This window comes from Coregonus clupeaformis, chromosome 30, assembly GCF_020615455.1.
Source record: "Coregonus clupeaformis isolate EN_2021a chromosome 30, ASM2061545v1, whole genome shotgun sequence".
NCBI classification, from domain to species: Eukaryota; Metazoa; Chordata; class Actinopteri; order Salmoniformes; family Salmonidae; genus Coregonus; species Coregonus clupeaformis.
Genome location: NC_059221.1, coordinates 3,274,276 through 3,299,103, shown reverse-complemented (window position 1 = coordinate 3,299,103; position 24,828 = coordinate 3,274,276). Strand labels below are relative to the sequence as shown.

General features: G+C 45.9%; 1 protein-coding gene across 5 annotated transcripts in view; it reads left to right on the top strand.

The window, feature by feature from the left end:
- The first annotated feature begins 6,969 nt into the window (after window positions 1–6,969).
- Window positions 6,970–24,828, top strand: part of LOC121545500 (protein SOGA1) — a 71,835-nt gene continuing 53,976 nt past the window's right edge. For all 5 annotated transcript variants that reach the window (XM_041856064.2, XM_041856066.2, XM_041856067.2 and 2 more), the window contains exons 1-3: window positions 6,970–8,195; window positions 12,041–12,265; window positions 18,553–18,711. In XM_041856064.2, the coding sequence (XP_041711998.1) occupies window positions 7,284–8,195; window positions 12,041–12,265; window positions 18,553–18,711 (1,296 nt within the window). In that variant the 5' untranslated portion in view covers window positions 6,970–7,283. The remainder of the gene's footprint in view (window positions 8,196–12,040; window positions 12,266–18,552; window positions 18,712–24,828) is intronic.

Genomic DNA, 24,828 nt, shown 5'->3' with positions numbered 1-24,828 from the left:
ACACAATCAGTTTGATCAGAAATCTATTCCGTTTTCAAGATATGCTGTCTCTCTAGATTAAATATGTTAATGAGTGAAGTCCGTAACTATTTTGAGAGTAAATTGAAGGCAATCCAGATGTTGTGAGAACATTATTATTTGCCCATTTGACCAAAAGACAGCTAAAGTTGAATGTAGGCTTTCCCTTGCATACAATGGTCACATATTGTATCAATACATATCCTTTGCTGTGATTTGTGTCTCATCTTTTTTGCTATTTCTATTCCTTTGTGTCGCTCACCACTTAAAGGATCTAAGGATTTAAGGACCCTGAGCCTCTCTTATGACACATCAACACACAACAAGCAGAGGAACAAGACAACAGGGCCAGATGAAAGATGAGCATACAGTTATCGTCATTGTTGGCATCCCAACCATCACTCTGGAGACTTGGTGGCAGTGCACCGCCGGAGGGCCCCAGAAATAGTGTTCATCTAGGCCTCTGGGGGGACAACAGAGAAGTAGGGGGTCCTAATATTGATATCATTTTTACAGTTATTCTGGGATGAAAGTAAAGGAAATGCTTGTTATTCATACTATTAAAACAATTGTTACTTGATATTCCACCAGCAGTTGGGCAGTTTAAATGAGGGCTTAAATCTGTCTCTGAGAATGCTGGCATAATTACGTAATAGCGCTGCTAATAGTTAATAGCCATTACAAGTTCTCAAAACTTAGGTTGAGGATGACTGGATGACCATTACTGTATGTTAAAGACTTGCTTGGACAGCAGTTTTTCTGTATGGGTAATAGTCTATGATCTTGTATTGTCCAGAGCGGATGGAATTCATATATCTAAACTGGAAGGGAAAGAAAAAGGTGTTAGGTCATTAAGGACTATTTTCACTGTTAGTGAGCGTTGGTTGTCTCTCCCTCCCTGTTCCAGCTCTGTAAACGATAAAACGCCGGGCCCTGGTGCCGCCTGTGATTCCATGCCATATCCTGGCTGTGCCAAGGATGCAGCCATGGTAGCCCTGGCACCACAAAGTGCCTTGTTTGCACTATGCCCAACCTAGCAGATGGCATATCTTGCAGAAATGCCCATCTTCAAACAGTAAACAAAACACATGTATCAGACTAAAGCAAAAGTTTCTCCTGTCCTACTTACAGTACCATATATATATATACAGTATATATATTTAATGGAATATCTACATAGGCGTACAGAGGCCCATTATCAGCAACCATCAGTCCTGTGTTCCAATGGCACGTTGTGTTTGCTAATCCAAGTTTATCATTTTAAAAGGCTAATTGATCATTAGAAAAGCCTTTTGCAATTATGTTAGCACAGCTGAAAACTGTTGTGCTGATTAATAGAAGCAATAAAATTGGCCTTCTTGAGACTAGTTGAGAATATGGAGCGTCAGCAATTCGATTACAGGCTCAAAATGGCCAGAAACAAATAACTTTCTTCTGAAACTCGTCAGTCTATTCTTGTTCTGAGAAATGAAGGCTATTGTCACGCCCTGGCTCTGGGGACACTGTTATGTTGAGCCAGGGTGTGTAGATTTCTGTGTTGTAGGTCTAGTTGTTTCTTTTCTATGTTGCCAGTGTGGTTATCAATCAGAGGCAACGAGTGTCAGCTGTGGCTGGTTGTCTCTGATTGGGAACCACATTTAAACAGGCTGTTTTCCCACAATAGTTGTGGGATCTTGTTCCTTTTGGTTTGTGTGTATCGAAGGACTTCACGTTTCGTTCGTTGTTTTGATCAGGTGATCTGTTTAATAAATAATATGTACGCATTCAACGCTGCGCATTGGTCCTCCTCCTTAAGCGATCGTGACAGAAGAAACCACCAAGACAGGACCAAGCAGCGTGAAGAGGAGAGTGGATGGACCTGGGATCAGTGGAGTAGGAGTCTCAACTGGGCCCAGCCAAGCGAAGAGCAGAAAGGTTGGACTTTGAAGCAGTGGAGTGAGAGTCTGGCGAGAACTAGGGAGGCCTGGTCCACGGGGAGGAGAGAACCCCCAGAAATTTTTTAGGGGGGCTCACGACGTGGGACGACGGGGCAGCCGGAGGCCGCGATGGAGCGGTCCAGCGGGTGTGCAGGGAGGCCGCCAGGTTAAGGGGGCCACTGGTCACAGAGGAGAGGGAAAGTGTGGAGGCACGGCGAGAGGTACTGGGGTGTATTACCAGTCCGGTCCGGCCCGTTCCTGATCCCTGCATAGGGCCAGTGGCGTGTGTCCCCAGTACGGTTCGGCCTGTTCCTGCCTCTCGCACCGAGCCTGTGGTGCGCGTCGTCAGCCCTGTCCGGCCCGTTCCTGCTCTCCGTACCAAGTCGGTGGTGCGCGTCGCCAGCCCGGTCCGGCCCGCTCCTGCTCCCCACACCAAGCCAGTGGTGTGCGTCGTCAGCCCGGCTCGGCCCGTGCCTGTTCCCCACACCAAGCCAGTGGTGCGCATCGCCAGCCCGGTCCGGCCCGCTCCTGCTCCCCACACCAAGCCAGTGGTGTGCGTCGTCAGCCCGGCACGGCCCGTGCCTGTTCCCCACACCAAGCCAGTGGTGTGCGTCGTCAGCCCGGCACGGCCCGTGCCTGTTCCCCACACCAAGCCAGTGGTGTGCGTCGTCAGTCTGGCACGTCCCATGCCTGTTCCACCGGTGCCTGGTCCGGCACCGGTCAGATGCTTCACGCCGGAGCTAGAGCAATCCGCTCCACCAATGTGCAGTTCAGCTCCGGCCAGCGGGGCCAGACCGGACCAGGGGTACTTTGGGGGGTTGGAGAGGGAGCGGGGATCAGGCCCGGAGCCGGATCCACCGCCTAGGCGGAGTGCCCACCCGGTCCCTCCCCTGTGGTATTTGGTTGGCGCGGTCGGAGTCCGCGCCTTTAGGGGGGGGGTACTGTCACGCCCTGGCTCTGGGGACACTGTTATGTTGAGCCAGGGTGTGTAGATTTCTGTGTTGTAGGTCTAGTTGTTTCTTTTCTATGTTGCCAGTGTGGTTCTCAATCAGAGGCAACGAGTGTCAGCTGTGGCTGGTTGTCTCTGATTGGGAACCACATTTAAACAGGCTGTTTTCCCACAATAGTTGTGGGATCTTGTTCCTTTTGGTTTGTGTGTATCGAAGGACTTCACGTTTCGTTCGTTGTTTTGATCAGGTGATCTGTTTAATAAATAATATGTACGCATTCAACGCTGCGCATTGGTCCTCCTCCTTAAGCGATCGTGACAGCTATTCTATGCGAGAAATTGCCAAGAAACTGAAGATCTCATACAACGCTGTGTACTACTCCCTTCACAGAACAGCACAAACTGTTTGAGAAACAGACGCCTCACAGGTCCTCAACTGGCAGCTTCATTAAATAGTACCCGCAAAACACCAGTCTCAACGTCAACAGTGAAGAGGCGACTCCGGGATGCTGACCTTCTAGGCAGGGTTGCAAAGAAAAAGCAATTTCTCAGACTGGCCAATAAAAAGAAAATATTAAGATGGGCAGTCTGAGATATGGCTTTTTCTTTGCAACTCTGTCTAGAAGGTCAGCATCCCAGAGTCGCCTCTTCACTGTTGACGTTGAGACTGGTGTTTTCCTGGTACTATTTAATCAGCCGTTTCCAGCTACAATAGCCATTTACAACATTAACAATGTCTACACTGTATTTCTGATCAATTTGATGTTATATTAATGGACACTAGAGATTGGAAACCAGAGAAGGGCCACAGAACCATGTGTCTATCAGTAAAAATAATACTGATGTAATTTGCCTGCAAGGTGGGAGAAAAGCATTTGGAGTCAAATGAAGCCTACTTAGAGGAAACTAAACTCAGCAAAAAAAGAAACGTCCCCTTTTCAGGACCCTGTCTTTCAAAGATAATTCGTAAAATTCAAAATAACTTCACAGATCTTCATTGTAAAGGGTTTAAACACTGTTTCCCATGCTTGTTCAATTAACCATAAACAATTAATGAACATGCACCTGTGGAACGGTCGTTAAGACACTAACAACTTACAGAGAGTAGGCAATTAAGGTCACAGTTATGAAAACTTAGGATACTAGAGAGGCCTTTCTACTGACTCTGAAAAACACCAAAAGAAAGATGCCCAGGGTCCCTGCTCATCTGCGTGAACATGCCTTAGGCATGCTGCAAGGAGGCATGAGGACTGCAGATGTGGCCAGGGCAATAAATTGCAATGTCCGTACTGTGAGACGCCTAAGACAGCGCTACAGGGAGACAGGACGGACAGCTGATCGTCCTCGCAGTGGCAGACCACGTGTAACAACACCTGCACAGGATCGGTACATCTGAACATCACACCTGCGGGACAGGTACAGGATGGCAACAACAACTGCCCGAGTTACACCAGGAGCGCACAATCCCTCCATCAGTGCTCAGACTATCTGCAATAAGCTGAGAGAGGCTAGACTGAGGGCTTGTAGGCCTGTTGTAAGGCAGGTCCTCACCAGACATCACCGGCAACAACGTCACCTATGGGCACAAATCCACCGTCGCTGGACCAGATAGGACTGGCAAAAAGTGCTATTCACTGACGCGTCGCGGTTTTGTCTCACCAGGGGTGATGGTCGGATTCGCGTTTATCATCAAAGGAATGAGCGTTACACCGAGGCCTGTACTCTGGTGCGGGATCGATTTGGAGGTGGAGGGTCCGTCATGGTCTGGAGCGATGTGTAACAGCATCATCGGACTGAGCTTGTTGTCATTGCAGGCAATCTCAACGCTGTGCGTTACAGGGAAGACATCCTCCTCCCTCATGTGGTACCCTTCCTGCAGGCTCATCCTGACATGAGCCTCCAGCATGACAATGCCACCAGCCATACTGCTCGTTCTGTGTGTGATTTCCTGCAAGACAGGAATGTCAGTGTTCTGCCATGGCCAGCGAAGAGCCCGGATCTCAATCCCATTGAACACGTCTGGGACCTGTTGGATCGGAGGGTGAGGGCTAAGGCCATTCCCCCCAGAAATGTCCGGGAACTTGCAGGTGCCTTGGTGGAAGAGTAGGGCAGGGGCGGTGTGTTCATTAGGGCGATATGGGCGACGCACTGCCAAACGGGAAAAGGAAGGGATTTTTTTTCTAATCAATTATATCACGGCAACAGTAGTTATCAGTGTTCTAATCTAGACGTCTGATCTGCCACTAAATGTCCAATCAGGCTAAAGTCGTGCTTCAAATGGCCCCGCCCCTTTTGGGGCGATTTCAGTCAGGTTGAAAATCGTCCCAGAAGTCTCTCATAGACTCTCATGTAAAATCTTATTTTTTCAAATATCAGAGCTTTCAATACAATCTCTATGGGTTCCGGGAGGGCTTGCACTTACGCGCTTTCGTCATACGTAACATAACCATGAACGTAACTAAGAAAAGAGCGGGTAGCAGCGTCAATCAATTCACGTACTACTGTCAAGATGGCTAGCGTTCAGTGCAACTCTTTTTGTCGGCGAACAAATCAAGATAAATTGGCAACGAAACAATTAGGACCTCCCAGACCAAATTTAATAATTCAACAGGTTTCTACTAAAGGGGGAAAGTCCTACACCCGAGGATTTTCCAAAAATTGGTACGAACGAAAAACCTGGCTAGCAGGCTGCGATGTAGCTAATGCAGTCTTCTGCTACCCCTGCTTACTCTTTCACCCTGAAGGCGGCACGGCAGACAGCACCGCTTGGACAGCGACTGGTGTAACGGACATGCACCATCTTTCAGAAAAGATTAAGAAACATGAGCTGTCAAAGACCCACATGGATAGCTGTTTGAGATTGTCTGCTTTGGGGGAGAGTGAACATTGCCACTCAACTGGATGAGGGATACAGGCTAGCTGTCCGCCGCCACAACGATGAGGTTAGCAAGAACCGCCACATCCTCAGCCGGCTAATCCAGTGTGTGAAGTTTTACGGAGTGTTTGAGTTAGCTTTGCGAGGCAAAGATGAAACTGAGGGCTCCACCAACCCTGGTATTTTTCTTGGACTTGTCAACTTTGTGGCACAATTAGATGAGGTGTTTTATGGAAATACATATTGTTTATGCAGTGTTGAGGAATGTGAAAGAACACCCTTGATTATTTTTACTGTGATAACTTATTTTGCTTTTGTAAGCCAACACTTTTGAGATCAGTCAATAAATGCTTCTGGTATTGACTTATATGCTGCCCCTGTCTTCATGTTGTTGCTGGACATATCTTTTTTTAAATGTGTGTAGGTCACCTAAATCATAAGAAAAATTGCCCCCCCTGAGAATTTTTTCAGGAGCCGCCACTGGAGTAGGGTAACATCTCACAGTAAGAACTGGCAAATCTAGTGCAGTCCATGAGGAGGAGATGCACTGCAGTACTTAATGCAGCTGGTGGCCACACCAGATACTGACTGTTACTTTTTATTTTGACCCCCCCTTTGTTCAGGGACACATTATTCAATTTATGTTAGTCACATCTGTGGAACTTGTTCAGTTTATGTCTCAGTTGTCTCAGTTGTTGAATCTTGTTATGTTCATACAAATATTTACACGTTAAGTTTTCTGAAAATAGGCCTAAGTCATTTAGCTGTTGAAATTACACCTCTGGCTTTGGGCTAAGCCCCCAATATCCTCAAATCCTAGAAACACCCCTGGTAAACATGTTCTATAAGCAGTACTTTATATGTTATTTTATGGATTTGGCCAGCTAAGAAAGCCAGGGGTTTCATATGAAACGTTGTCTAATTGTTTACACGTAAATTTGGGCTGAATTCTTTATATTCTTGTCATTCATTTCCTGCAAAGGTCAGCTTTTCACCAGCCGGTCTATACTGCCCAAATAGAGTTTGTCTGAATTAAATAACATATAGCCTATGTTTGTAGTATTCCTATGCATCCTCTACTTATTTATTTATAACTTGTGCTTCTTGAAACGATCTACAAGTCTGGGTGGCAGCAGAGAGCTCTAAGTGATGCTGAGTTTCCAGACCGCGATTCGCCACAGACAGAACCGCTAAAGCTGGGCGGGGGAAAACTCGTGAGCACACTTCCACTCTTTCTACCACTTCGAATCACTCCGGCGAGATATAGTCGCATAGGTTAGTGCAATATGAATAGAAGATGAGCCAAAACCTAAACGGAATTAACCATAAAACATAATTAGGCCTACAGCGTGTTATGTTCATGTAGCCTAATTTGCCGTTCCCATCTCTTTGCGCTGTTGCATCCGGCTTATTAGGGATTTATGCAGTTTATTTGTTTGCAGTTGTGAGATAAAAGCTCGACTTATTCAGCGGTTTCTGATAGGGGTTTCGTTTCTGTTTTTCTGTAGTTGTCAAAGCGGAATGAATGACAAAGACAAAGGCTGATGTTAATTCGCCAACTCACTTTGTCTCGCCGAAGGAAAGGAGACACAGGCACAAAATGGAAAGCGGGACGGAGAGCATCGACAGCGGGCAGGCGAAGCCCCAACAACAGCACCAGTTCGAGCAACAGCCCGTAGTGCAGCCCATTCAAGTCAACGCAAAGAAAAAAATTAATCGGGCTCCATCACCCGCCAGACCCAAGGATGTGCCTGGATGGTCCCTCACCAAGATCCGAGGAGGAATCGGTACACCAACACTGAGCGTTAAACCAGGATCCATACATTTAGGCAGCCGGGTGTCCAGGCGTAGTCCGGTTAGCGGGAAAGAGACAAAATCTGAGAAAGGAAAACTGCCGGGAAAATCCACACTATCGGTTGCCAGTGCCCAGAAGAGCGGCAGTAAATCGATGAAAGGTGGTCGGAGGAAGGTGTCTGATGCGAGCAACGCCTCCGACGACCTGAGCAAAGACTCCGGTTGCGCTGCGGGCAAACTGTCGCCAACGGATAGCAGTTCCGAGCTCTCCGATTGCGCCTCCGAGGAGAATAAACTCTTCACCGACGCTCTGAGTAGTGACACGGAATCCAACAGCCGAGGCGGGGGGCTTGATGGCGATAAACCGAGCAGTGACTGCGTACATGGGCCACTGGATAAGGGTAGTCGTGGTGACCATCACGCCAAGACCCCAGTGGATAAGGACCGACTCTCCCTGGCAGTGGAGACCGTGGGGGGGAGCATTTCTCCCGGGGATGAACGGTCTCTCACCTCGTTCGACAGCCGGGTGCCTGCCAGCACATCCCTGGCTTTCTCCGACCTGACGGAAGAGTTCATGGATGGCATGCATGAAGAATTTGTCAGGGAAATCGAGGAACTGAGATCAGAAAACGATTACCTAAAAGTAAGCATATTTTTTTCCATATTTGCTTCAACTACAGAAATTCCTCCCTCAGATTGCTCTAATTTGTGAAAGAAAACAAAAACAAAACCCTGCTCTCCAAGAACGGTTCTGTTAAAGGGGCAATCTGTAGTTGCTACATACATTTTGGACTTATAAATGAATGATATGTACCCATTGATTCTTGAAGAAAATAACTTAGAAATGCCCCATGAGCTTAGTTCAACTGTCATACTCCATCAGAACCCCAAATATAAGCTTGTTTTACTCCAATGTTTGTAAACAAACACTATATGGCCTCAAAACATGGTTAAAACATGGTCGAAGCATGGTTTAAACTATAATTTTTATATTATGGATGGTCAGGACTTGCAACCATAGTTTTGTCAATGAATTTGAGTGGTTACATTTGTCCAGCCCCAGCCCTCAGTTTTAACCGAAACAGGGGCGGGGACTTCACTTTGTTGTTGTTTCAACTACTGAATGCCGCTTTAAGAGATGGAGCCGGAACTACTATTTTAATTGGCTCACCAAAGAAACGAATTAAATTTGCATAAAATATTCATGCAGAATCAATATTCTGAACTTCAGGTTAAAAAAATCAATGCAAATCCAAATTGGCCACATAACCAACAACTTCTTAAGTACATGATTGTTAAGTCATCCTAACTCTTGTCCAAAAACAACAACAAAATACCACCCTTTGAAGGCACAGAGACTTAGGGTGGTCAGTGTTATCTCAGAATATAAACTCCATGTTGTCTCAGCTGTTGTGTTCACTGCTCATGATGGTCAGGTGGTTAGTGAATTCCCAAAACATCAGAGGTGGTTGGAGGTGGTTGCAGGGCGCTCATCCGTTACGCACGAGAGGATTACAGTGACATGGTTAAGACAGCTTGACTAATTGTATTTTGTCATCCAATATTATCATTGACACACGTCACGGAGACTGGCTCAGTGTGGGGGCTCAAGAATTAATTGAATTATCCTACAGGCCTGTGTGCAAAGGCGCACCATAACAAGCACCATAACAACGGTTTATCCAAGCAACTTCTTGGTTACCTTTAGCACATTTTCTTTCATTAGTATTATTAGATTTAGAATGATGATTATTATGGTATACATAGGCCTTCCTAGGCTACTGTGTGGTGGCCATCTAAGATCAAAAGTCCACAAAAGAAGGCAGTTCACTAGGACAGTAATTTGCATGAATGCGTAATGCACACTTCCACAATCATGCTCATGATAGGTTTTTGGTTAATTGCTGACCATAATCATCAAATCTATCTGACTGATTGATTACCACAGACAGCCATGGGGAGCCACATCCTTCTTTATTAGTCAGTCTAATTACGCGTAAAAATCAGGTCATGTGTGCAGCCATAGTAGTACCTGAGCTCCACATCTTTATTTATTAATCCCCTGCTTCCTCTCTCCGGTCCTCCACACATCTGTCGGACTATTGCAGCTGTTTTCTGGGAGTAGCCTGCCTCGTGCAGATGCTGCAGTCGAGTGTCCTACCGTCCTCATTCCACACATCATTGTTTGTACCGGGTCGCACTAGTGACACGCTCTGCAGTGGATGACCCACATTCCCCTGTCTTTTATCAGCGTGCACTGCGCGGCAGCCCTCCGCATATTAACCATCTATTTACTACTACTACACACTTCATCCACCACCCGTAGAAATATTTCATCTGCCTTATTACTCTGCCGCTGTCAGGTGGGTTGTAGGATTTGGGCTAATGCCTCTCCAACTGCACACTGTGTTGTTATGTAAGTAGTAGTTTGGAATGCCAGGTTAACGCCCCTAAGGCTTTTTGGGTTTGATTTAAATAAAAAAATAATCATAAATCATAACATTGTTATTATTCAGGTATACAGCTGTGGAAAATATTAAGAGACCACAGCAAATTTTTCTTAAATCAGCATCTCTACATGTATGACAGCCATTCCATTCCAGTGTCTGTTGAATTCCAACACAGGCACACCTCATTCTACTGAATTAGGTACTGATTAGGTGATCACCTGAACCAAATCTTATTTAACGAGGAAAAGTATAAAAACCACTGCTGTGGTCATCACTATCCGCTTGCAATAGGACCAGCTGGATGGCAAAAACAGTGCTAATTGTACCTCAAAAGTAATATTAATCAAAAAATAACTATTGACCATGCCAAAAGAGTTGAAAATGAAAGTTTTGAGTGAGGAAAAGAAGGGTTCAATTCTGGCTTTACTGGCAGAGTGATACAGTGAGCGTCAGGTTGCTTCCATCCTTAAAATGTCAAAGACGGCGGTTCATAAGAACAAGGTCAAGCAGCAGACATTGGGGACAAGAAAGCTACAGACAGGCAGAGGGCGAAAATGACTCTCTACTGACCGGGATGACCGCCAACTCATTCGAATGTCACTCAACAACCGTAGGATGACATCAAGTGACCTACAAAAATAATGGCAAACGGCAGCTGGGGTGAAGTGCATGGCGAGGACGATTCGAAACAGTCTCCTAGGGGCTGAAGTCGTGCAAAGCTAGAAAAAAGCCCTTCATCAATGAGAAGCAATGAAGAGCCAGGTTAGGTTTGCAAAAGACCATAAGAATTGGACCGTAGAGGACTGGAGTAAGGTCATCTTATCTGATGAGTCCAGTTTTCAGCTTTGCCCAACACCTGGTCGTCTAATGGTTAGACGGAGACCTGGAGAGGCCTACAAGCCACAGTGTCTCACATCCACTGTGAAATTTGGTGGAGGATCGGTGATGATCTGGGGGTGCTTCAGCAAGGCTGGAATCGGGCAGATTTGTCTTTGTGAAGGACGCATGAATCAAGCCACGTACAAGGTTGTCCTGGAAGAAAACTTGCTTCCTTTTGCTCTGACATTGTTCCCCAACTCTGAGGATTGGTTTTTCCAGCAGGACAATGCGCCATGCCACACAGCCAGGTCAATCAAGGTGTGGATGGTGGACCACCAGATCAAGACCCTGTCATGGCCAGCCTAATCTCCAGACCTGAACCCCATTGAAAACATCTGGAATGTGATCAAGAGGAAGATGGATGGTCACAAGCCATCAAACAAAGCCGAGCTGCTTGAATTTTTGCGCCAGGAGTGGCATAAAGTCACCCAACATCAATGTGAAAGACTGGTGGAGAGCATGCCAAGACGCATGAAAGCTGTGATTGAAAATCAGGGTTATTCCACCAAATATTGATTTCTGAACTCTTCCTAAGTTAAAACATTACTATTGTGTTGTTTAAAACTGAACATGAACTTATTTTCTTTGCATTATTTGAGGTCTGACAACACTGCATCTTTTTTGTTATTTTGACCAGTTGTCATTTTCTGCAAATAAATGCTCTAAATGACAATATTTGTATTTGAAATTTGGGAGAAATGTTGTCAGTAGTTTATAGAATAAAACAAAAATGATATTTTTACCCAAACACATACCTATAAATAGTAAATACAGAGAAACTGATAATTTTGCAGTGGTCTCTTAATTTTTTCCGCAGCTGTATATCAGCTGGGCAAAGTTCCGTTCTGTATTAATCTCAGTGTTCTGCAGTGGTTTACTCCTGGACTGGTTATGTAGACTACCGTTATGATGGGGTTGTTAATGCTATATACATTGTTCTTGATTCTGAGATGAAGATACACATCCTGCTAAGGAGACAGTGACAATGATGATGGTGTTGATGACTGATCTGATGCTGACATATACTGTACATTAATGATTAGAAAGAGTATAGTGATTGCACACTAGCTCATCAAGACCCTGTATATGGTAGGTAACCATTTCCAACCATTCTCACCCCTCCTCTCTCCTCCACCCTTCCCCCATCCTCTCTCCCCAGGATGAGATGGAGGAGCTGCGCTCTGAGATGTTGGAGATGAGGGACATGTACATGGAGGAGGATGTGTACCAGCTGCAGGAGCTGAGGCAGCAGTTTGAGCAGACCAACAAGACCTGCCGCATCCTGCAGTACCGCCTCCGCAAGGCCGAGAGACGCAGCCTCCGCGTGGCCCAGACGGGACAGGTGGACGGGGAGCTCATCCGAACCCTGGAGCAGGACGTCAAGGTGAGTGGAGAGGGAGAGAGTCTGGATGGATCCGTGTTTGTGAGGGTGGGGTGTGTCTGTCATCATCGACTTCCATGGACAGCTAAAATGGTGTGTGCGTGTGTGTGTGCGCGTGTGCATGCCAATGCATAATTCTTATGTCAGTGACACAAACAGAAACTTGAAGAGATACTGAACATTGGGTAATTGCTAGCATTTAAGTGTTTACAGACTTTTAGAAACTTCAAAGATAGGGGGTATGACATAACAGATCATAGGACAAAAGTTATATTTGGCTTTAAATGCATCCATTCACACACCATTGATGGGATTTCTTGTTAGTAGAGACATTTCTGGTTGTGGGTCTTCCTACTGACCTAAGGCTATGGTTACACATCCCAAATTCATAGCATTTTGTGAACCATTTCCATGTGACAAAAGCACAATGAGGTCTTTCTCAGAAATCGAGGGGGAGAGGAGAGGGGAGGGTGATGATGTCATCCCCTGAAGGCCGGCCGCTGTCCCTCACTAAAAATGGTCCAGTTGTATATCTTTTTAAAAAAGAGAAAGAAATGGGAAGAAAAGCACCCCTTCTTTCTGGCGATCTAATATTATGCCCCTGTGCGGTGCGTCTATGCTGACTCTGGGGGATAAGGAATTGGTCTGGCTCCCGAGTTACGTCCTCAGCAGCCAATCGGGGTGCAGCGGGAGGGCTCTCCGGGCCGGGGGAAGCCGGTCAAAAAAGGCCATTAACACAGGAAACCAAAAACAAACCACAGGGATGTGACCCTGGCGGCCTCTGCTCTCCGCCATCTCTCTCTCCGTATTCCTAAACAGCCAGGCCCAGTCTTTCAACACATACCTGATTGTTTCCTCTAGCTACCAACTACACCAGTTCAAATGTCCCCTTCTTGTTCCCTCAAATTGGGTTTAAACACTCCCATGCCCTCCAGACTCGCTCCAAACTGAGTTCATCTGAACCGTGAGGCCGGCTGTGTTATCTGATAGTAGGGGTTAATCAAGCATCAAACCAAGCACTGGGGGAAGGAAATGTGTCTCACATGTTTTAGAGGATTTGGGCTGTATGTATTCCTAGTGATATTTGAGACTTGTCCTGTACCAGCCACTGTAAACCCTCTTTAACTTAAACAGTAGTACGCTATGTTACATTCAGTGGATACAAGTAGTTTCAACACATTGGGGAAGGTTCCTTAGACTAAAGAAATACTCAGTCTTTATTAGTCACATAGTACTCAACCAACATGATCACATAAAATAACATACTGTAAGTTGATAGGGCTGTAGTAGTAGGGCTACACTTAAATTGGCTTAAGGTTATTGTTGTTCTCTCTCTTAAGTCCTTGTTCCCTGAGTCACACACTGAGCTGTTGCCTTTTTCCTGTTGCATCCTGCCCTGCAGCGCTCTGCAGGGGGAGGGGTGTGTACGCCTGCATGCATAACGTGTTCACGTGTGTGTGTGATATCTGGAGATGGTCATTTTCTGTCCTCTCTGACCCACTGTCCTAATTCCAGAGCTATGAAACATCTGGGTCTGATACAGGAAATGGAAAACAGTGAGGTCTACCACAATGTCAATGGATATACACTAAGGGAAATACAGTATTTGCTCCAAGAATGTCCAGTAGGATATGGAATTAGTCTTGCATTACACTGTCTGGGTCAGAGGGTTTTCTTCAGGGCAGCTAGCTAGCTTAATGCATAAAAATCATACCATTCTCTCCCAGCCTGGATGCTATAATGCCATAGTCATTTTTTGCTGGGGAAACCAACTGAGGTATTTTATTTATAGTCATAAGCCACAGTCTTTTCACACTGCCTGTGAATTGTGGTCTTCACTGTTTACTTGGCTCACGTGTGAAAGATACCATATCCTTCCCTTCTGGGCTTCACATATACAGGATGAGTGTGCTGAGCTTCCATGTACTCATAGCAACAGCCGAGTTGCATATAGGAAGGGAAAGGAGGGGTTAGTGAGATAGGGAGGATTCCCTCTCTCTCTCAGCAGCAGATATAATAAATAATATATGCCATTTAACAGATGCTTTTATTCAAAGCGACTTACAGTCATGCGTGCATGGATTTTACATATAGGTGGTCCTGGGAATCGAACACACTACCCTGATGTTACAAGCGCCATGCTCTACCAACTGAGCTACAAAGGACTGCAGATAACAACTGGGCAGCAGTAAGAGCAGCATCCTGGAGATAGTATACCCATAGAAACCGTCTCCATGTGTCAGCCAGGCAGGCCCCGTTCAGTGAGCCAATTGGCTGGTTCATGGAGTTCCAGGAAGTGTTGTTGATCCCTGTGCCTGCTGCCTGCTCAGCACGACACTAGCAGGAGTGTGTGTGGATGCCCACCGTGTGGATTATACTGTAACCACTATACAACTGTCGTGCAGAGGTCGGCTCTTTCACTGCTGAAGAGCTTTTTTATATATAGACAGAAGGGAAGAAGATTACTGTGCTCTGTTTCTAGAGGCTGCAACAGGAAGGATAACAACTAGATGATAGTTACATAAAAGTGCACCAGTTGGCTGAACCTGTTAGCTGATACTGCAATAATGGATCCTATCATGATTTGAATGGCTAAGCTATATAATAAATACTCAATACTTTCATAGAGTATACTCTCCTTTGTAAGCACTTTCTTAGCTCATTAAAGTAGAAAATACAATATCTCTTCAAGATATACTTTACAGTAAAGTCAGTAAGGCATCGGCTAATCAAGTTGGAGTCATGGCCTACGTCGCAAATGGCAGCCTATTCCCTTCATAGTGCTCTACTTTTGATCAGAACCCTATGGACCCTGTTGAAAAGTAGTGCACTACATACGGAATAGGGTGCCATTTGGGACGTAACCATGGCCAATGCTTTACACACTCCCCCATCCTGCACTTACTGCCAACATGCAAAACCCTGATGATAAAATCTACAGGGAAGTCGTTGGAAAACGGCGTTTGGAGGAACAGTTAGAGGGGCAGCTGTGACCGTGCTGACAGGCAGGATCAGAGAGGGAACAGGGATCTGCTTCAGCACAAACACAAACACACACACACTCCCATGCACGCACGCATGCAAATACACATATGCGCGTACAGGCACACACACATGCGCGCACACACACACAAACGCACACCAACAAACCCACCCTCAGACTACAAAAGATTCTCTATCACACACACACTTTCACACACACACTCTCCCACACAAAAACACATGAAAGACAGCCTTTTGATGGTTAAATGTCTCCGTTTGATTCTGTCTGACTCTGTTTGTCCAGTGGACCACAGAGAATAGAGGGCATCTCAAGTGTTTGGGTAGGAGGGAGGCTGATAGATGTTAGGAGTTTGAAGGCTGGGACTTGACCATAATGTACCAGTCACTCCCCCCTACATACACACTGACTGTATGCCTGTCACGTTCTCTAGTGCCAGCTGGGGCCCCTCACCAATGCTAAAACCGCTAGTTGGGTGACCCTAGACACTGATCTTGGGTGAGTCTTTCATTTTTTCCACTATTGGTTAAGGTTAGGATTGGGGGAGAGCAAGCTGATCCTAGATCTGTACCTAGGGGAAACTTCACTCTGGCGTGCTAAAATCCACTCAAGGTGTTTCTTTCAAAGCATTATCTTTTATTGGGAGGTGCAGGCAGACAAAGCAGTGTATGGAAAGGGTCTGAACAGCGAGAGGGAGACTCCTCTCAATGAATGTGTGTTAAGTTAACAGGCCATTAATAAAGGCTGTTGCTTACTGCGAATGGGGCCCAATCACCATAAAGCATCAGAGTCTAGAAACATAGCCAGGAAACCTCCCAGAACGCTAATGAAAGAGAGCATTGATTTGACCATGCAGTCCGTCTCCCCGCCTCCCCGCCTGTCCCCCTTCTCCCTTCTACAGGACGGAGAGGAGAGGGCAGAGAGGGAGGGACAAAAGAAGTATAAGGAAAGAGAGAAAGAGAGAGAGAGGGAAGGAGGAAAGGAGGGAGGGAGAGAGAGAGAGAATCACAGACTTGTGTGTATAAAGGTGAATAAAATGTGGTTTGTAAATAATATATTGTCTCTGTCTCTGTTGTTTTCCTTCCTTAAAATGATAAGTTAAGGACAGCATTAAAAACAGCCAAGCAACACAGAGAGAGAGAGGAATTAGAGCGTGGTGGTGAACTGGGCGGTTGGTCCAGCTCAGAGTGGGCAGCACAGAGGGGCATTGTGGTTCCCAGCTGCACATTGGCTCTGGTTCAGGGCCAGAGAGAATCCCCCAAAGCTCACACACACACACACTCACACACAGAGGCCCTGTTTCCTGTCAGCCCCTTCCTCATTCAATGAGATCAGCACTGTACCACCCATTTTTTTAAACATTTGAGTCATTTAGCAGACGCTCTTATCCAGAGCGACTTACAGTTAGTGAGTGCATACATTTTCTTTTTCATACTGGTCCCCCGTGGGAAACGAACCCACAACCCTGGCGTTGCAAACGCCATGCTCTACCAACTGAGCTACACGTTACTGCACCACCCTGCACCAATAGACTCCCATCTCATGCTATGATGTTGCAAAGAGGGAGAGAAATATAGAGTGAGAGTGAAATAATATGAATAATATTGTGCCTTATATCATTATGTTTACATTTTCAATGATAAACTGTTTTCAGAACATTTGACATAAAGATGACAATCCTCTCAAATGTTTTGGATATGTTTCCCATCTATCATATGAATAGAGCACCCTTGACATGTCACCTCCTTTCCATATAAACAATTACAACTAGGCAGCTGGGTTTGCATTTGGATTGAACAACCTGTCAGTGCCCTGTGATATACAGTCACAAACACACAAACACGGTTCTTGGTTATGATAAAAATCTGCACCTTAATGTTGTTGTTGGCCCAACAGAACATCATACACTCATCTGGATAGGGTCTGTGTTTATCCCCAACTGTGCTTAATGGTCTTCCAACCGCTCAGGGGAACATATATCCAACTTTAAAGGCCCAGTGCAGTCAAAAACGTTTTATGTATATTTCCACACTATGAGGTTGGAATAATACTGTGAAAATTATTATAATGCCCTTTCAGTGTAAGAGCTGTTTGAAAAGACCGCCTGAAATTTCAACCTGTTTTGGTGGGATGGCCTGCCTGGTGACTTCACCAGGCAGTAAATTAGTTAATAGACCAATAAGAAAGAGAGTTCCAAACCTCTCTGCCAATAACAGCTAGTTTACAGTTTGTCCCTCCCCACTCAGACCACTACCAGACAGTCCTAGCAAAATTCTTGCTTGAGAAATTCCCTTTGCTAAGAAGCAATTTTTGTTTCATTTTGACCCTTTTAATTGAAAACAATCCCAGTGAGGTACTTAATTGTTACCCAGAAATTATTTTATATTGAGAGAAACGGCTGCATTGGACCAGTCTTGTTCTGTAGCAACATGTCAACACATGATGATCTAAGAGCTGGTCTCTGCTCTACTCCACTCCTACACATATTAGTGATAATACTGGGTCATACTATCCAAATAAAGTGTTACTTAATACTGTAACACATTAGTGATAAGCTACAGTATGGTGTGATTTATTACTGTGCTGTGAAAACACCATCAGCAGAGAGCCATATATTCCTTAGGCATATATACAGTACAAGTCAAAAGTTTGGACACACCTACTCATTCAAGGATTTTTCTTTATTTTTACTATTTTCTTCATTGTAGAATAATAGTGAAGACATCAAAACTATGAAATAACACATATGGAATCATGTAGTAACCAAATAAGTGTTTGACTGGTACTGTATGTGGTCATACTTTAAACAAATGACAACTTATAAAGGCTTTACATTTACATTACATTTTAGTCATTTAGCAGACGCTCTTATCCAGAGCGACTTACAGTTAGTGAATAATTTTTATTTATTTTTTTATACTGGCCCCACATGGGAATCGAACCCACAACCCTGGCGTTGCAAACGCCATGCTCTATCAACTGAGCTACATCCCTGCCGGCCATTCCCTCCCCTACCCTGGACGACGCTGGGCCAATTGTGCGCCGCCCATGAGTCTCCCGGTCGCGGCCGGCTGCGACAGAGCCTGGATTCGAACCAGGATCTCTAGTGGCACAGTTAGCACTGCGATGCAGTGCCTTAGACCACTGCGCCACTCAGGAGCTAAGCTTTACAGGGCATTTATAGTATGACTCTGGACCATGGCATATGGATCATGCATCTCACTGAACCTCTGATGTTGACCACCCTCCCTCATGTCTTCTCTCTCTTCTCTCCTCCTTTGGACGTCAGGTGGCTAAAGATGTGTCCATCCGGCTGCACAATGAGTTGGACTCTGTGGAGAAGAAGAGGGGTCGTCTGGAGCAGGAGAATGAGGAGCTGAGGGTCAGGCTCCAGGACCTAGAAGTGGCCAAGCAGGTCCTGCAGGCTGAGATGGAGAAGCAACGCGAGGTAAGACATGGTGTACTACCAGGCTGGGTGGGGTGGGATTGGGCTGAGCTGAGCTAAGCTGGGTTTACTATGGTTGGGCCGTGTTGAGAGGTAAGACATGGTGTACGACACGGCTGAGTTTGGTTTGACTGGGCTCGGTTGGGTTGACCAATGCTTTGTCTAGCTGGGCAGAGCTGGACTGGGTTTAGCTGGGTTTGGCTATATATTACGTTGTGTTGAGTTGGCTGGTTTAAGTAGGCTGGGTTTATCAGATCTTGTTTTTGGCTTTCTTCAAGGGTCCATATAAATTCAACGGGCTTGGAATAAAAACGTTGAAGTTTGGGACCTCCTACATGGTCAGACTGAACCACAATGATATGTTGTTCAGTATGTTGTGTAGAATGAAGAAGTGGGAGATTAGAGTTTTTTTGATAGAGGGTTGTGTTTTTGTTTGGACCCAAATTGGGACTGCTAACCATTTGGCCGTGCCGTATGTTTACTGGACAGACTTGAATAGAAAACCGTGGGAGGAAGCTGCTTTGTGCAAGTCTTTCTATCCTCATAACAGCTTCTGCTAAAAACACTTTACTCTCTACAGATATTGTGTTATGCTCAGTTATGCTCTCAGGAGAAATCAAATGTCCTCTTCTCTCAGTGTCGGCCCTCCCTCTGTGTTGACTAATCTGGAGTGGACAAAAGGAGGCCCCTCTCTCTCCTGCTGTCCGTTTATGGAGGAGAGGAGAGCAGGGAAAGGGCTGATGACTGTACGTGGCCTTGGCCAAGCTCTCAGAACTGGGGCTGGCTGGCTGGGTAGCTGGCTGGGTAGCTGGCTGGGTAGCTGGCTGTCTGGTTGGCAGCGAAACAAACTCACTCTCTCACTGGATGGCTGGCTGACTGGCTGTTTGGCTGGCTGGCTGGTTGGTTGGCTAGCTGTGTGGTAGGCGGGCTATGCTAAATGGGGTACTGCTGCTGTATTGTGCTTGCCCCATGGAGAAAGAGAATTCTTTGCATAGCTGACACTTCTGATCCAGGACTGTTATGTGTGCCTGCCTATCCCTGGCTTCACTGCTTCACTACCCACTCTGTCTCTGTTCTCAGTCAGTTAGGAATGTCTCTGTTGTTTTCCTTTGATTAACAGGATAAGTTAAGAACAGCATTAAAAACAGCCAAGCAACACACAAAGGGAGCGAGAGAGAGAGAGAGAGAGAGAGAGAGAGAGAGAGAGAGAGAGAGAGAGAGAGAGAGAGAGAGAGAGAGAGAGAGAGAATCACAGACGTGTGTATAAAGGTAATAAAATGAGATTTGTAAATAATTGATTGGTATTCTGTGGCTCCTGTCTGGGTGTGTAAGTGATGCTGCTGTAGTATTGAGCTCGACAAGCTGCTGGGCCTGGCTAGCCCATTGGATTCTGCTGCTAGTTGATCTGCCTCCTGTGATATTAGAGAGGCTGATGATGCTCGCCATGTAGAGGGAGAGAGAGAGAGAAGGAAAAAAGAGAAAGAAAATATGCAGTATTTGTCATTTTCTCTGTTCCAACTTCCTTTCTATTTCAATGTTTATACCCTTAGTTGTGTTGAAAGAGAGTCAGCAACATTTGAGTCCATATTTAGGATGCGTTAACCATTGGGCCTAAGTTAAATCCAGATTGGCTGCTGACTATTTCTGATATGTCTCCTAAGACAATCTGTTTAAAACCATCTTAGGCTCTCAGTGTTTCATCATGTAAATGGACTATGATGCATCCACCATCCACCCTTCTAAACCAATTGAAACAGTTTTGGGGTCAATAGTAGGGGAGTCGGGGAACCGCTGAGGCTAAGTAAGGACATCTCTCTCTCTCTCTCTATGATTAGATACATTTGAGTGGTTTTGGCTGCCTGGTTCTACCGCATTGTCCTCTATTGTTAACCAGCCACATGTTTGATAAGCAGAGATTGCACAAAGATGGACAAAGGAAAGTGAAATGATTGCAACCCCTTCGCTTTCCAACAGACACAGAACACTGCTGATGAAGTTATTATCTCTCCTATCCCTCCCGAGTCCCCCTCTCATTCCAAGCGCATCAATTCCCATTCCAGCTGTTTTGACCCTCTGAAGGTGATGAGGCTGGATTTGATGGAGGGGGGTTTGGGGTAGGGAGGGGAGGGGAGGGGGTTGTGGGGTTGGGTCCTGCAGCAGCTCAAACTGAGATGAATGGAGACAGAGGTGGGCCTAAATGTGTGGGGTCCTTGCAGGGGGGAAGGCAATCAGGGAAGATACTGCCCTTAATTGGAAACCTCAATGGTGAGACGGTGAAGAAAAATACCCCAGGGCATCTTTCCCTCCCTCCCTCTTTCTCTCTCCCTCTCTCTCGCTCTCTTTTACTTGTTCTCCCTCTGTTTCTTTCTCTCATTCTCACTACACCTCTCTCACTTTCACTCCTAGTCTCTCTCTCGTGTTCTCCGCCAGTCTCTCTCTCTCTCTTTCTTGGTGGTTGTGGGCGGACTGGGCACTGTTTTCTGTTTACTGGTGTGTGTATTTGTGGGCTCTCATTACCCCAGAACAGTGTGATTTTGTGGGCTCTCATTACCCCAGAACAGTGTGATTTTGTGGGCTCTCATTACCCCAGAACAGTGTGACTTTGTGGGCTCTCATTACCCCAGAACAGTGTGATTTTGTGGGCTCTCATTACCCCAGAACAGTGTGACTTTGTGGGCTCTCATTACCCCAGAACAGTGTGATTTTGTGGGCTCTCATTACCCCAGAACAGTGTGATTTTGTGGGCTCTCATTACCCCAGAACAGTGTGATTTTGTGGGCTCTCATTACCCCAGAACAGTGTGACTTTGTGGGCTCTCATTACCCCAGAACAGTGTGATTTTGTGGGCTCTCATTACCCCAGAACAGTATGATTTTGTGGGCTCTCATTACCCCAGAACAGAGTGATTTTGTGGGCTCTCATTACCCCAGAACAGTGTGATTTTGTGGTCTTTCATTACCCCAGAACAGTGTGATTTTGTGGGCTCTCATTACCCCAGAACAGAGTGATTTTGTGGGCTTTCATTACCCCAGAACAGTGTGATTTTGTGGGCTCTCATTACCCCAGAACAAAGGGATTTTGTGGGCTTTCATTAACCCAGAACAGTGTGATTTTTGTGGGCTCTCATTACCCCAGAACAGTGTGATTTTGTGGGCTCTCATTACCCCAGAACAGTGTGATTTTGTGGGCTCTCATTACCCCAGAACAGTGTGATTCTGTGGGCTTTCATTACCCCAGAACAGTGTGATTTTGTGGGCTCTCATTACCCCAGAACAGTGTGATTTTGTGGGCTCTCATTACCCCAGAACAGTGTGATTTTGTGGGCTCTCATTACCCCAGAACAGTGTGATTCTGTGGGCTTTCATTACCCCAGAACAGTGTGATTTTGTGGGATCAAGGCCGTGGACTGCTTAGGGACACAGACCTCTTTAGTAGTCAATCCCAACAAGGCCTAATACACTACCTTTGTTTTGCAACCGCCGCTCATTTTGCCATTACTTTTCAAGGAAACACAACACCGAGCCTGCCCCCATTGTATTTCTGATTTTCAGGAAGGGCTGTTGTTCTTTGTTTGTAGGGGGCTGGGGAAGCATGTCCTTGAGCTAGAGAAGGGGAGGAGCCTAACAGAGGCAAAGGGAAGGTCAGTGGAGCTAATGGACTTGTGATCGTGAGCTACGTCCTTATCAGTCACATGCTTGTTTCCCCCAATGAATGAATGATTATGCTCTGGGCTTGAGCCATTGATCATTCAGTGCTTCACAACATGCAGATGAGCTGCTGAGGAGTGTATTCATGTGATGAATAGCGGACAGTTAGGACTATTACAGTGAACAACAGTGTGTTTTCTTTGGTACCTTGGACAATGTTCCATCTTCTGTGTGACACTGTGGCCCACTTTAGTTCCCACACAATGGTGGCGTTATTCAGTTAGGTTACAGTGAAATGGGTCAGATATTACACCACAGGCACACATACAGTAGTACACACACACACACACACACACACACACACACACACGCTGGCACACCTGCACACAAACACACCTGTTCCGCTGCATTAGGTGGGTCCTGAGTGCTTCTCCTCCGTGGGTCAAGCTGACAGGTTTAATCTGGGATTCTGCGCTCAGCCCCTGCCAACCAATCAGGTCGCTGTGTGTATTGTGTGTGTGTGTGTCTGTCTGTCTGTCTGCCTGTCTGTTTGTACGTGCTGTGTGCTCTGATTAGAACTCCTCACCTGCCTGCTAGCGGCCAAAGTGGTTTGGGCTGAACTGGGTCCCACCGTGCTGCAGACCTCCAGACCTGTAGACCGCTAGACCTGCAAACCTCCAGGTCGTAACAGAGCCTTCCCTGATAATGACTATCTGGCTTATAAAAACAGAGCTGCTTACCCCTGGTCTAAACCTCTCCTAGCCTAATAATGATTTAGCTGGCCAGCTGTCTTTGATGAGGAGCACCCTGCGCAGGGTGTGTTCCAGGATTCTGCCAAATACAAACAAACCTGTTATGGGCCATCATGGCATCAAAGCAGATGTGTTATACAGGCACTGGATGGATGGTTGTTTTTCTGGGTCATTGTGATTGATCAGGACATCACCGTCTCAGGACAGACGGACTAGATGAATTTCTTCGACTTGCAGTACTATATAGGATGTAAATATAGAGACCCTTTATTAGTCTAACGGCTGAAGGAGAGAGAGAGAGAAAATATTTTTTTTTGCCCCAATAGTTACATCATTTAAGGCACAATCTTTACTTTTTATTTCTTTTTTATTTGACCAGGTAAGTCGACTGAGAACACATTCTCATTTACAGCAACGACCTGGGGAATAGTTACAGGGGAGAGGAGGGGGGATGAATGAGCCAATTGGAAGCTCGGCCATGATGGTATGAGGGACAGATTGGGAATTTAGCCAGGACAGTGGGGTTAACACCCCTACTCTTACAATAAGTGAAATGGGATCTTTAGTGACCACAGAGAGTCAGGACACCTGTTTAACGTCCCATTCAAAATACAGCACCCTACACAGGGCAATGTCCCCAATCACTGCCCTAGGGCATTATTATAATTTTTTGACCAGAGGAAAGAGTGCCTCCTACTGGCCCTCCAACACCACTTCCAGCAGCATCTGATCTCCCATCCCTGCTTAGCTTCAGAGGCAAGCCAGTAGTTGGATGCAGGGTGGTATGCTGCTGGCTTACATCATGCTAACAGAACAACATTTAAAAAACCAAGCCCCCCTCTTTGTCCACTGTACATAGAACCCATCTCACGCTCCACACCTCTGCAATGTCCTCCTTGGCGATTCACCCGTTTACAATAGGCCTTTCTTCTTTTGTCCTCTATTGGTTCCGCAAGCAAGAGTGGAGGCCGATGATGTCACATCAGACCATCAGACACGTGCACGCTCATGCACCCACGTGGACACACACACATCTCACTACAAAATAAACACATACAGAACAGACAGTGTCACAAAACACATATACACATGTACCCATGTAACACATCTTGGAGCTGCACGGGCCATTTCCTCATGTATGAGCCAGGCACAGCCAACCAAACTCTGTGTTTAATTTTTCAAACACACAAACATTTTCCCCCCTAAGGAATCGCAAGGTAATTTCATGCTCCAATAAAAATACACATGAAATTGAGAAGAGTCATGTCAAGTGTGGAATGAATAGATCCTTACACAGTGACCTGAGGCTCTAGACTCCTACTCCTCCTCATTAGAGAGTGAAAACACTGTGGACGTAGAAACACAACCAGCAGACAGAGTGAATGCCGAGCGCTGGAGACCTGGCAGGTTAGATGAAAGTCATTTTATATCCATGATCCATCTCCTGCTAGTCTCTCCATCCCCAGCCAGCCTATCTACACCTGTACCAGTCTGCAAGGGAGAGGGAGAGGGAGAGGGAGAGAGAGAGAGAGAGAGAGAGAGAGAGAGAGAGAGAGAGAGAGAGAGAATCTAAAACCTCTGCTCTGTTTATCACCCCCCTGGGTCAGACGTCTTCTAGCTGTTGTTTTATGTCGCTCTCCCTCTTTCTCCCCCCTCTCTCTTTCATCCTGTTTTATAGACATTAAAATGTTTTTAAGGTTATACAAGTATATATGTATGTG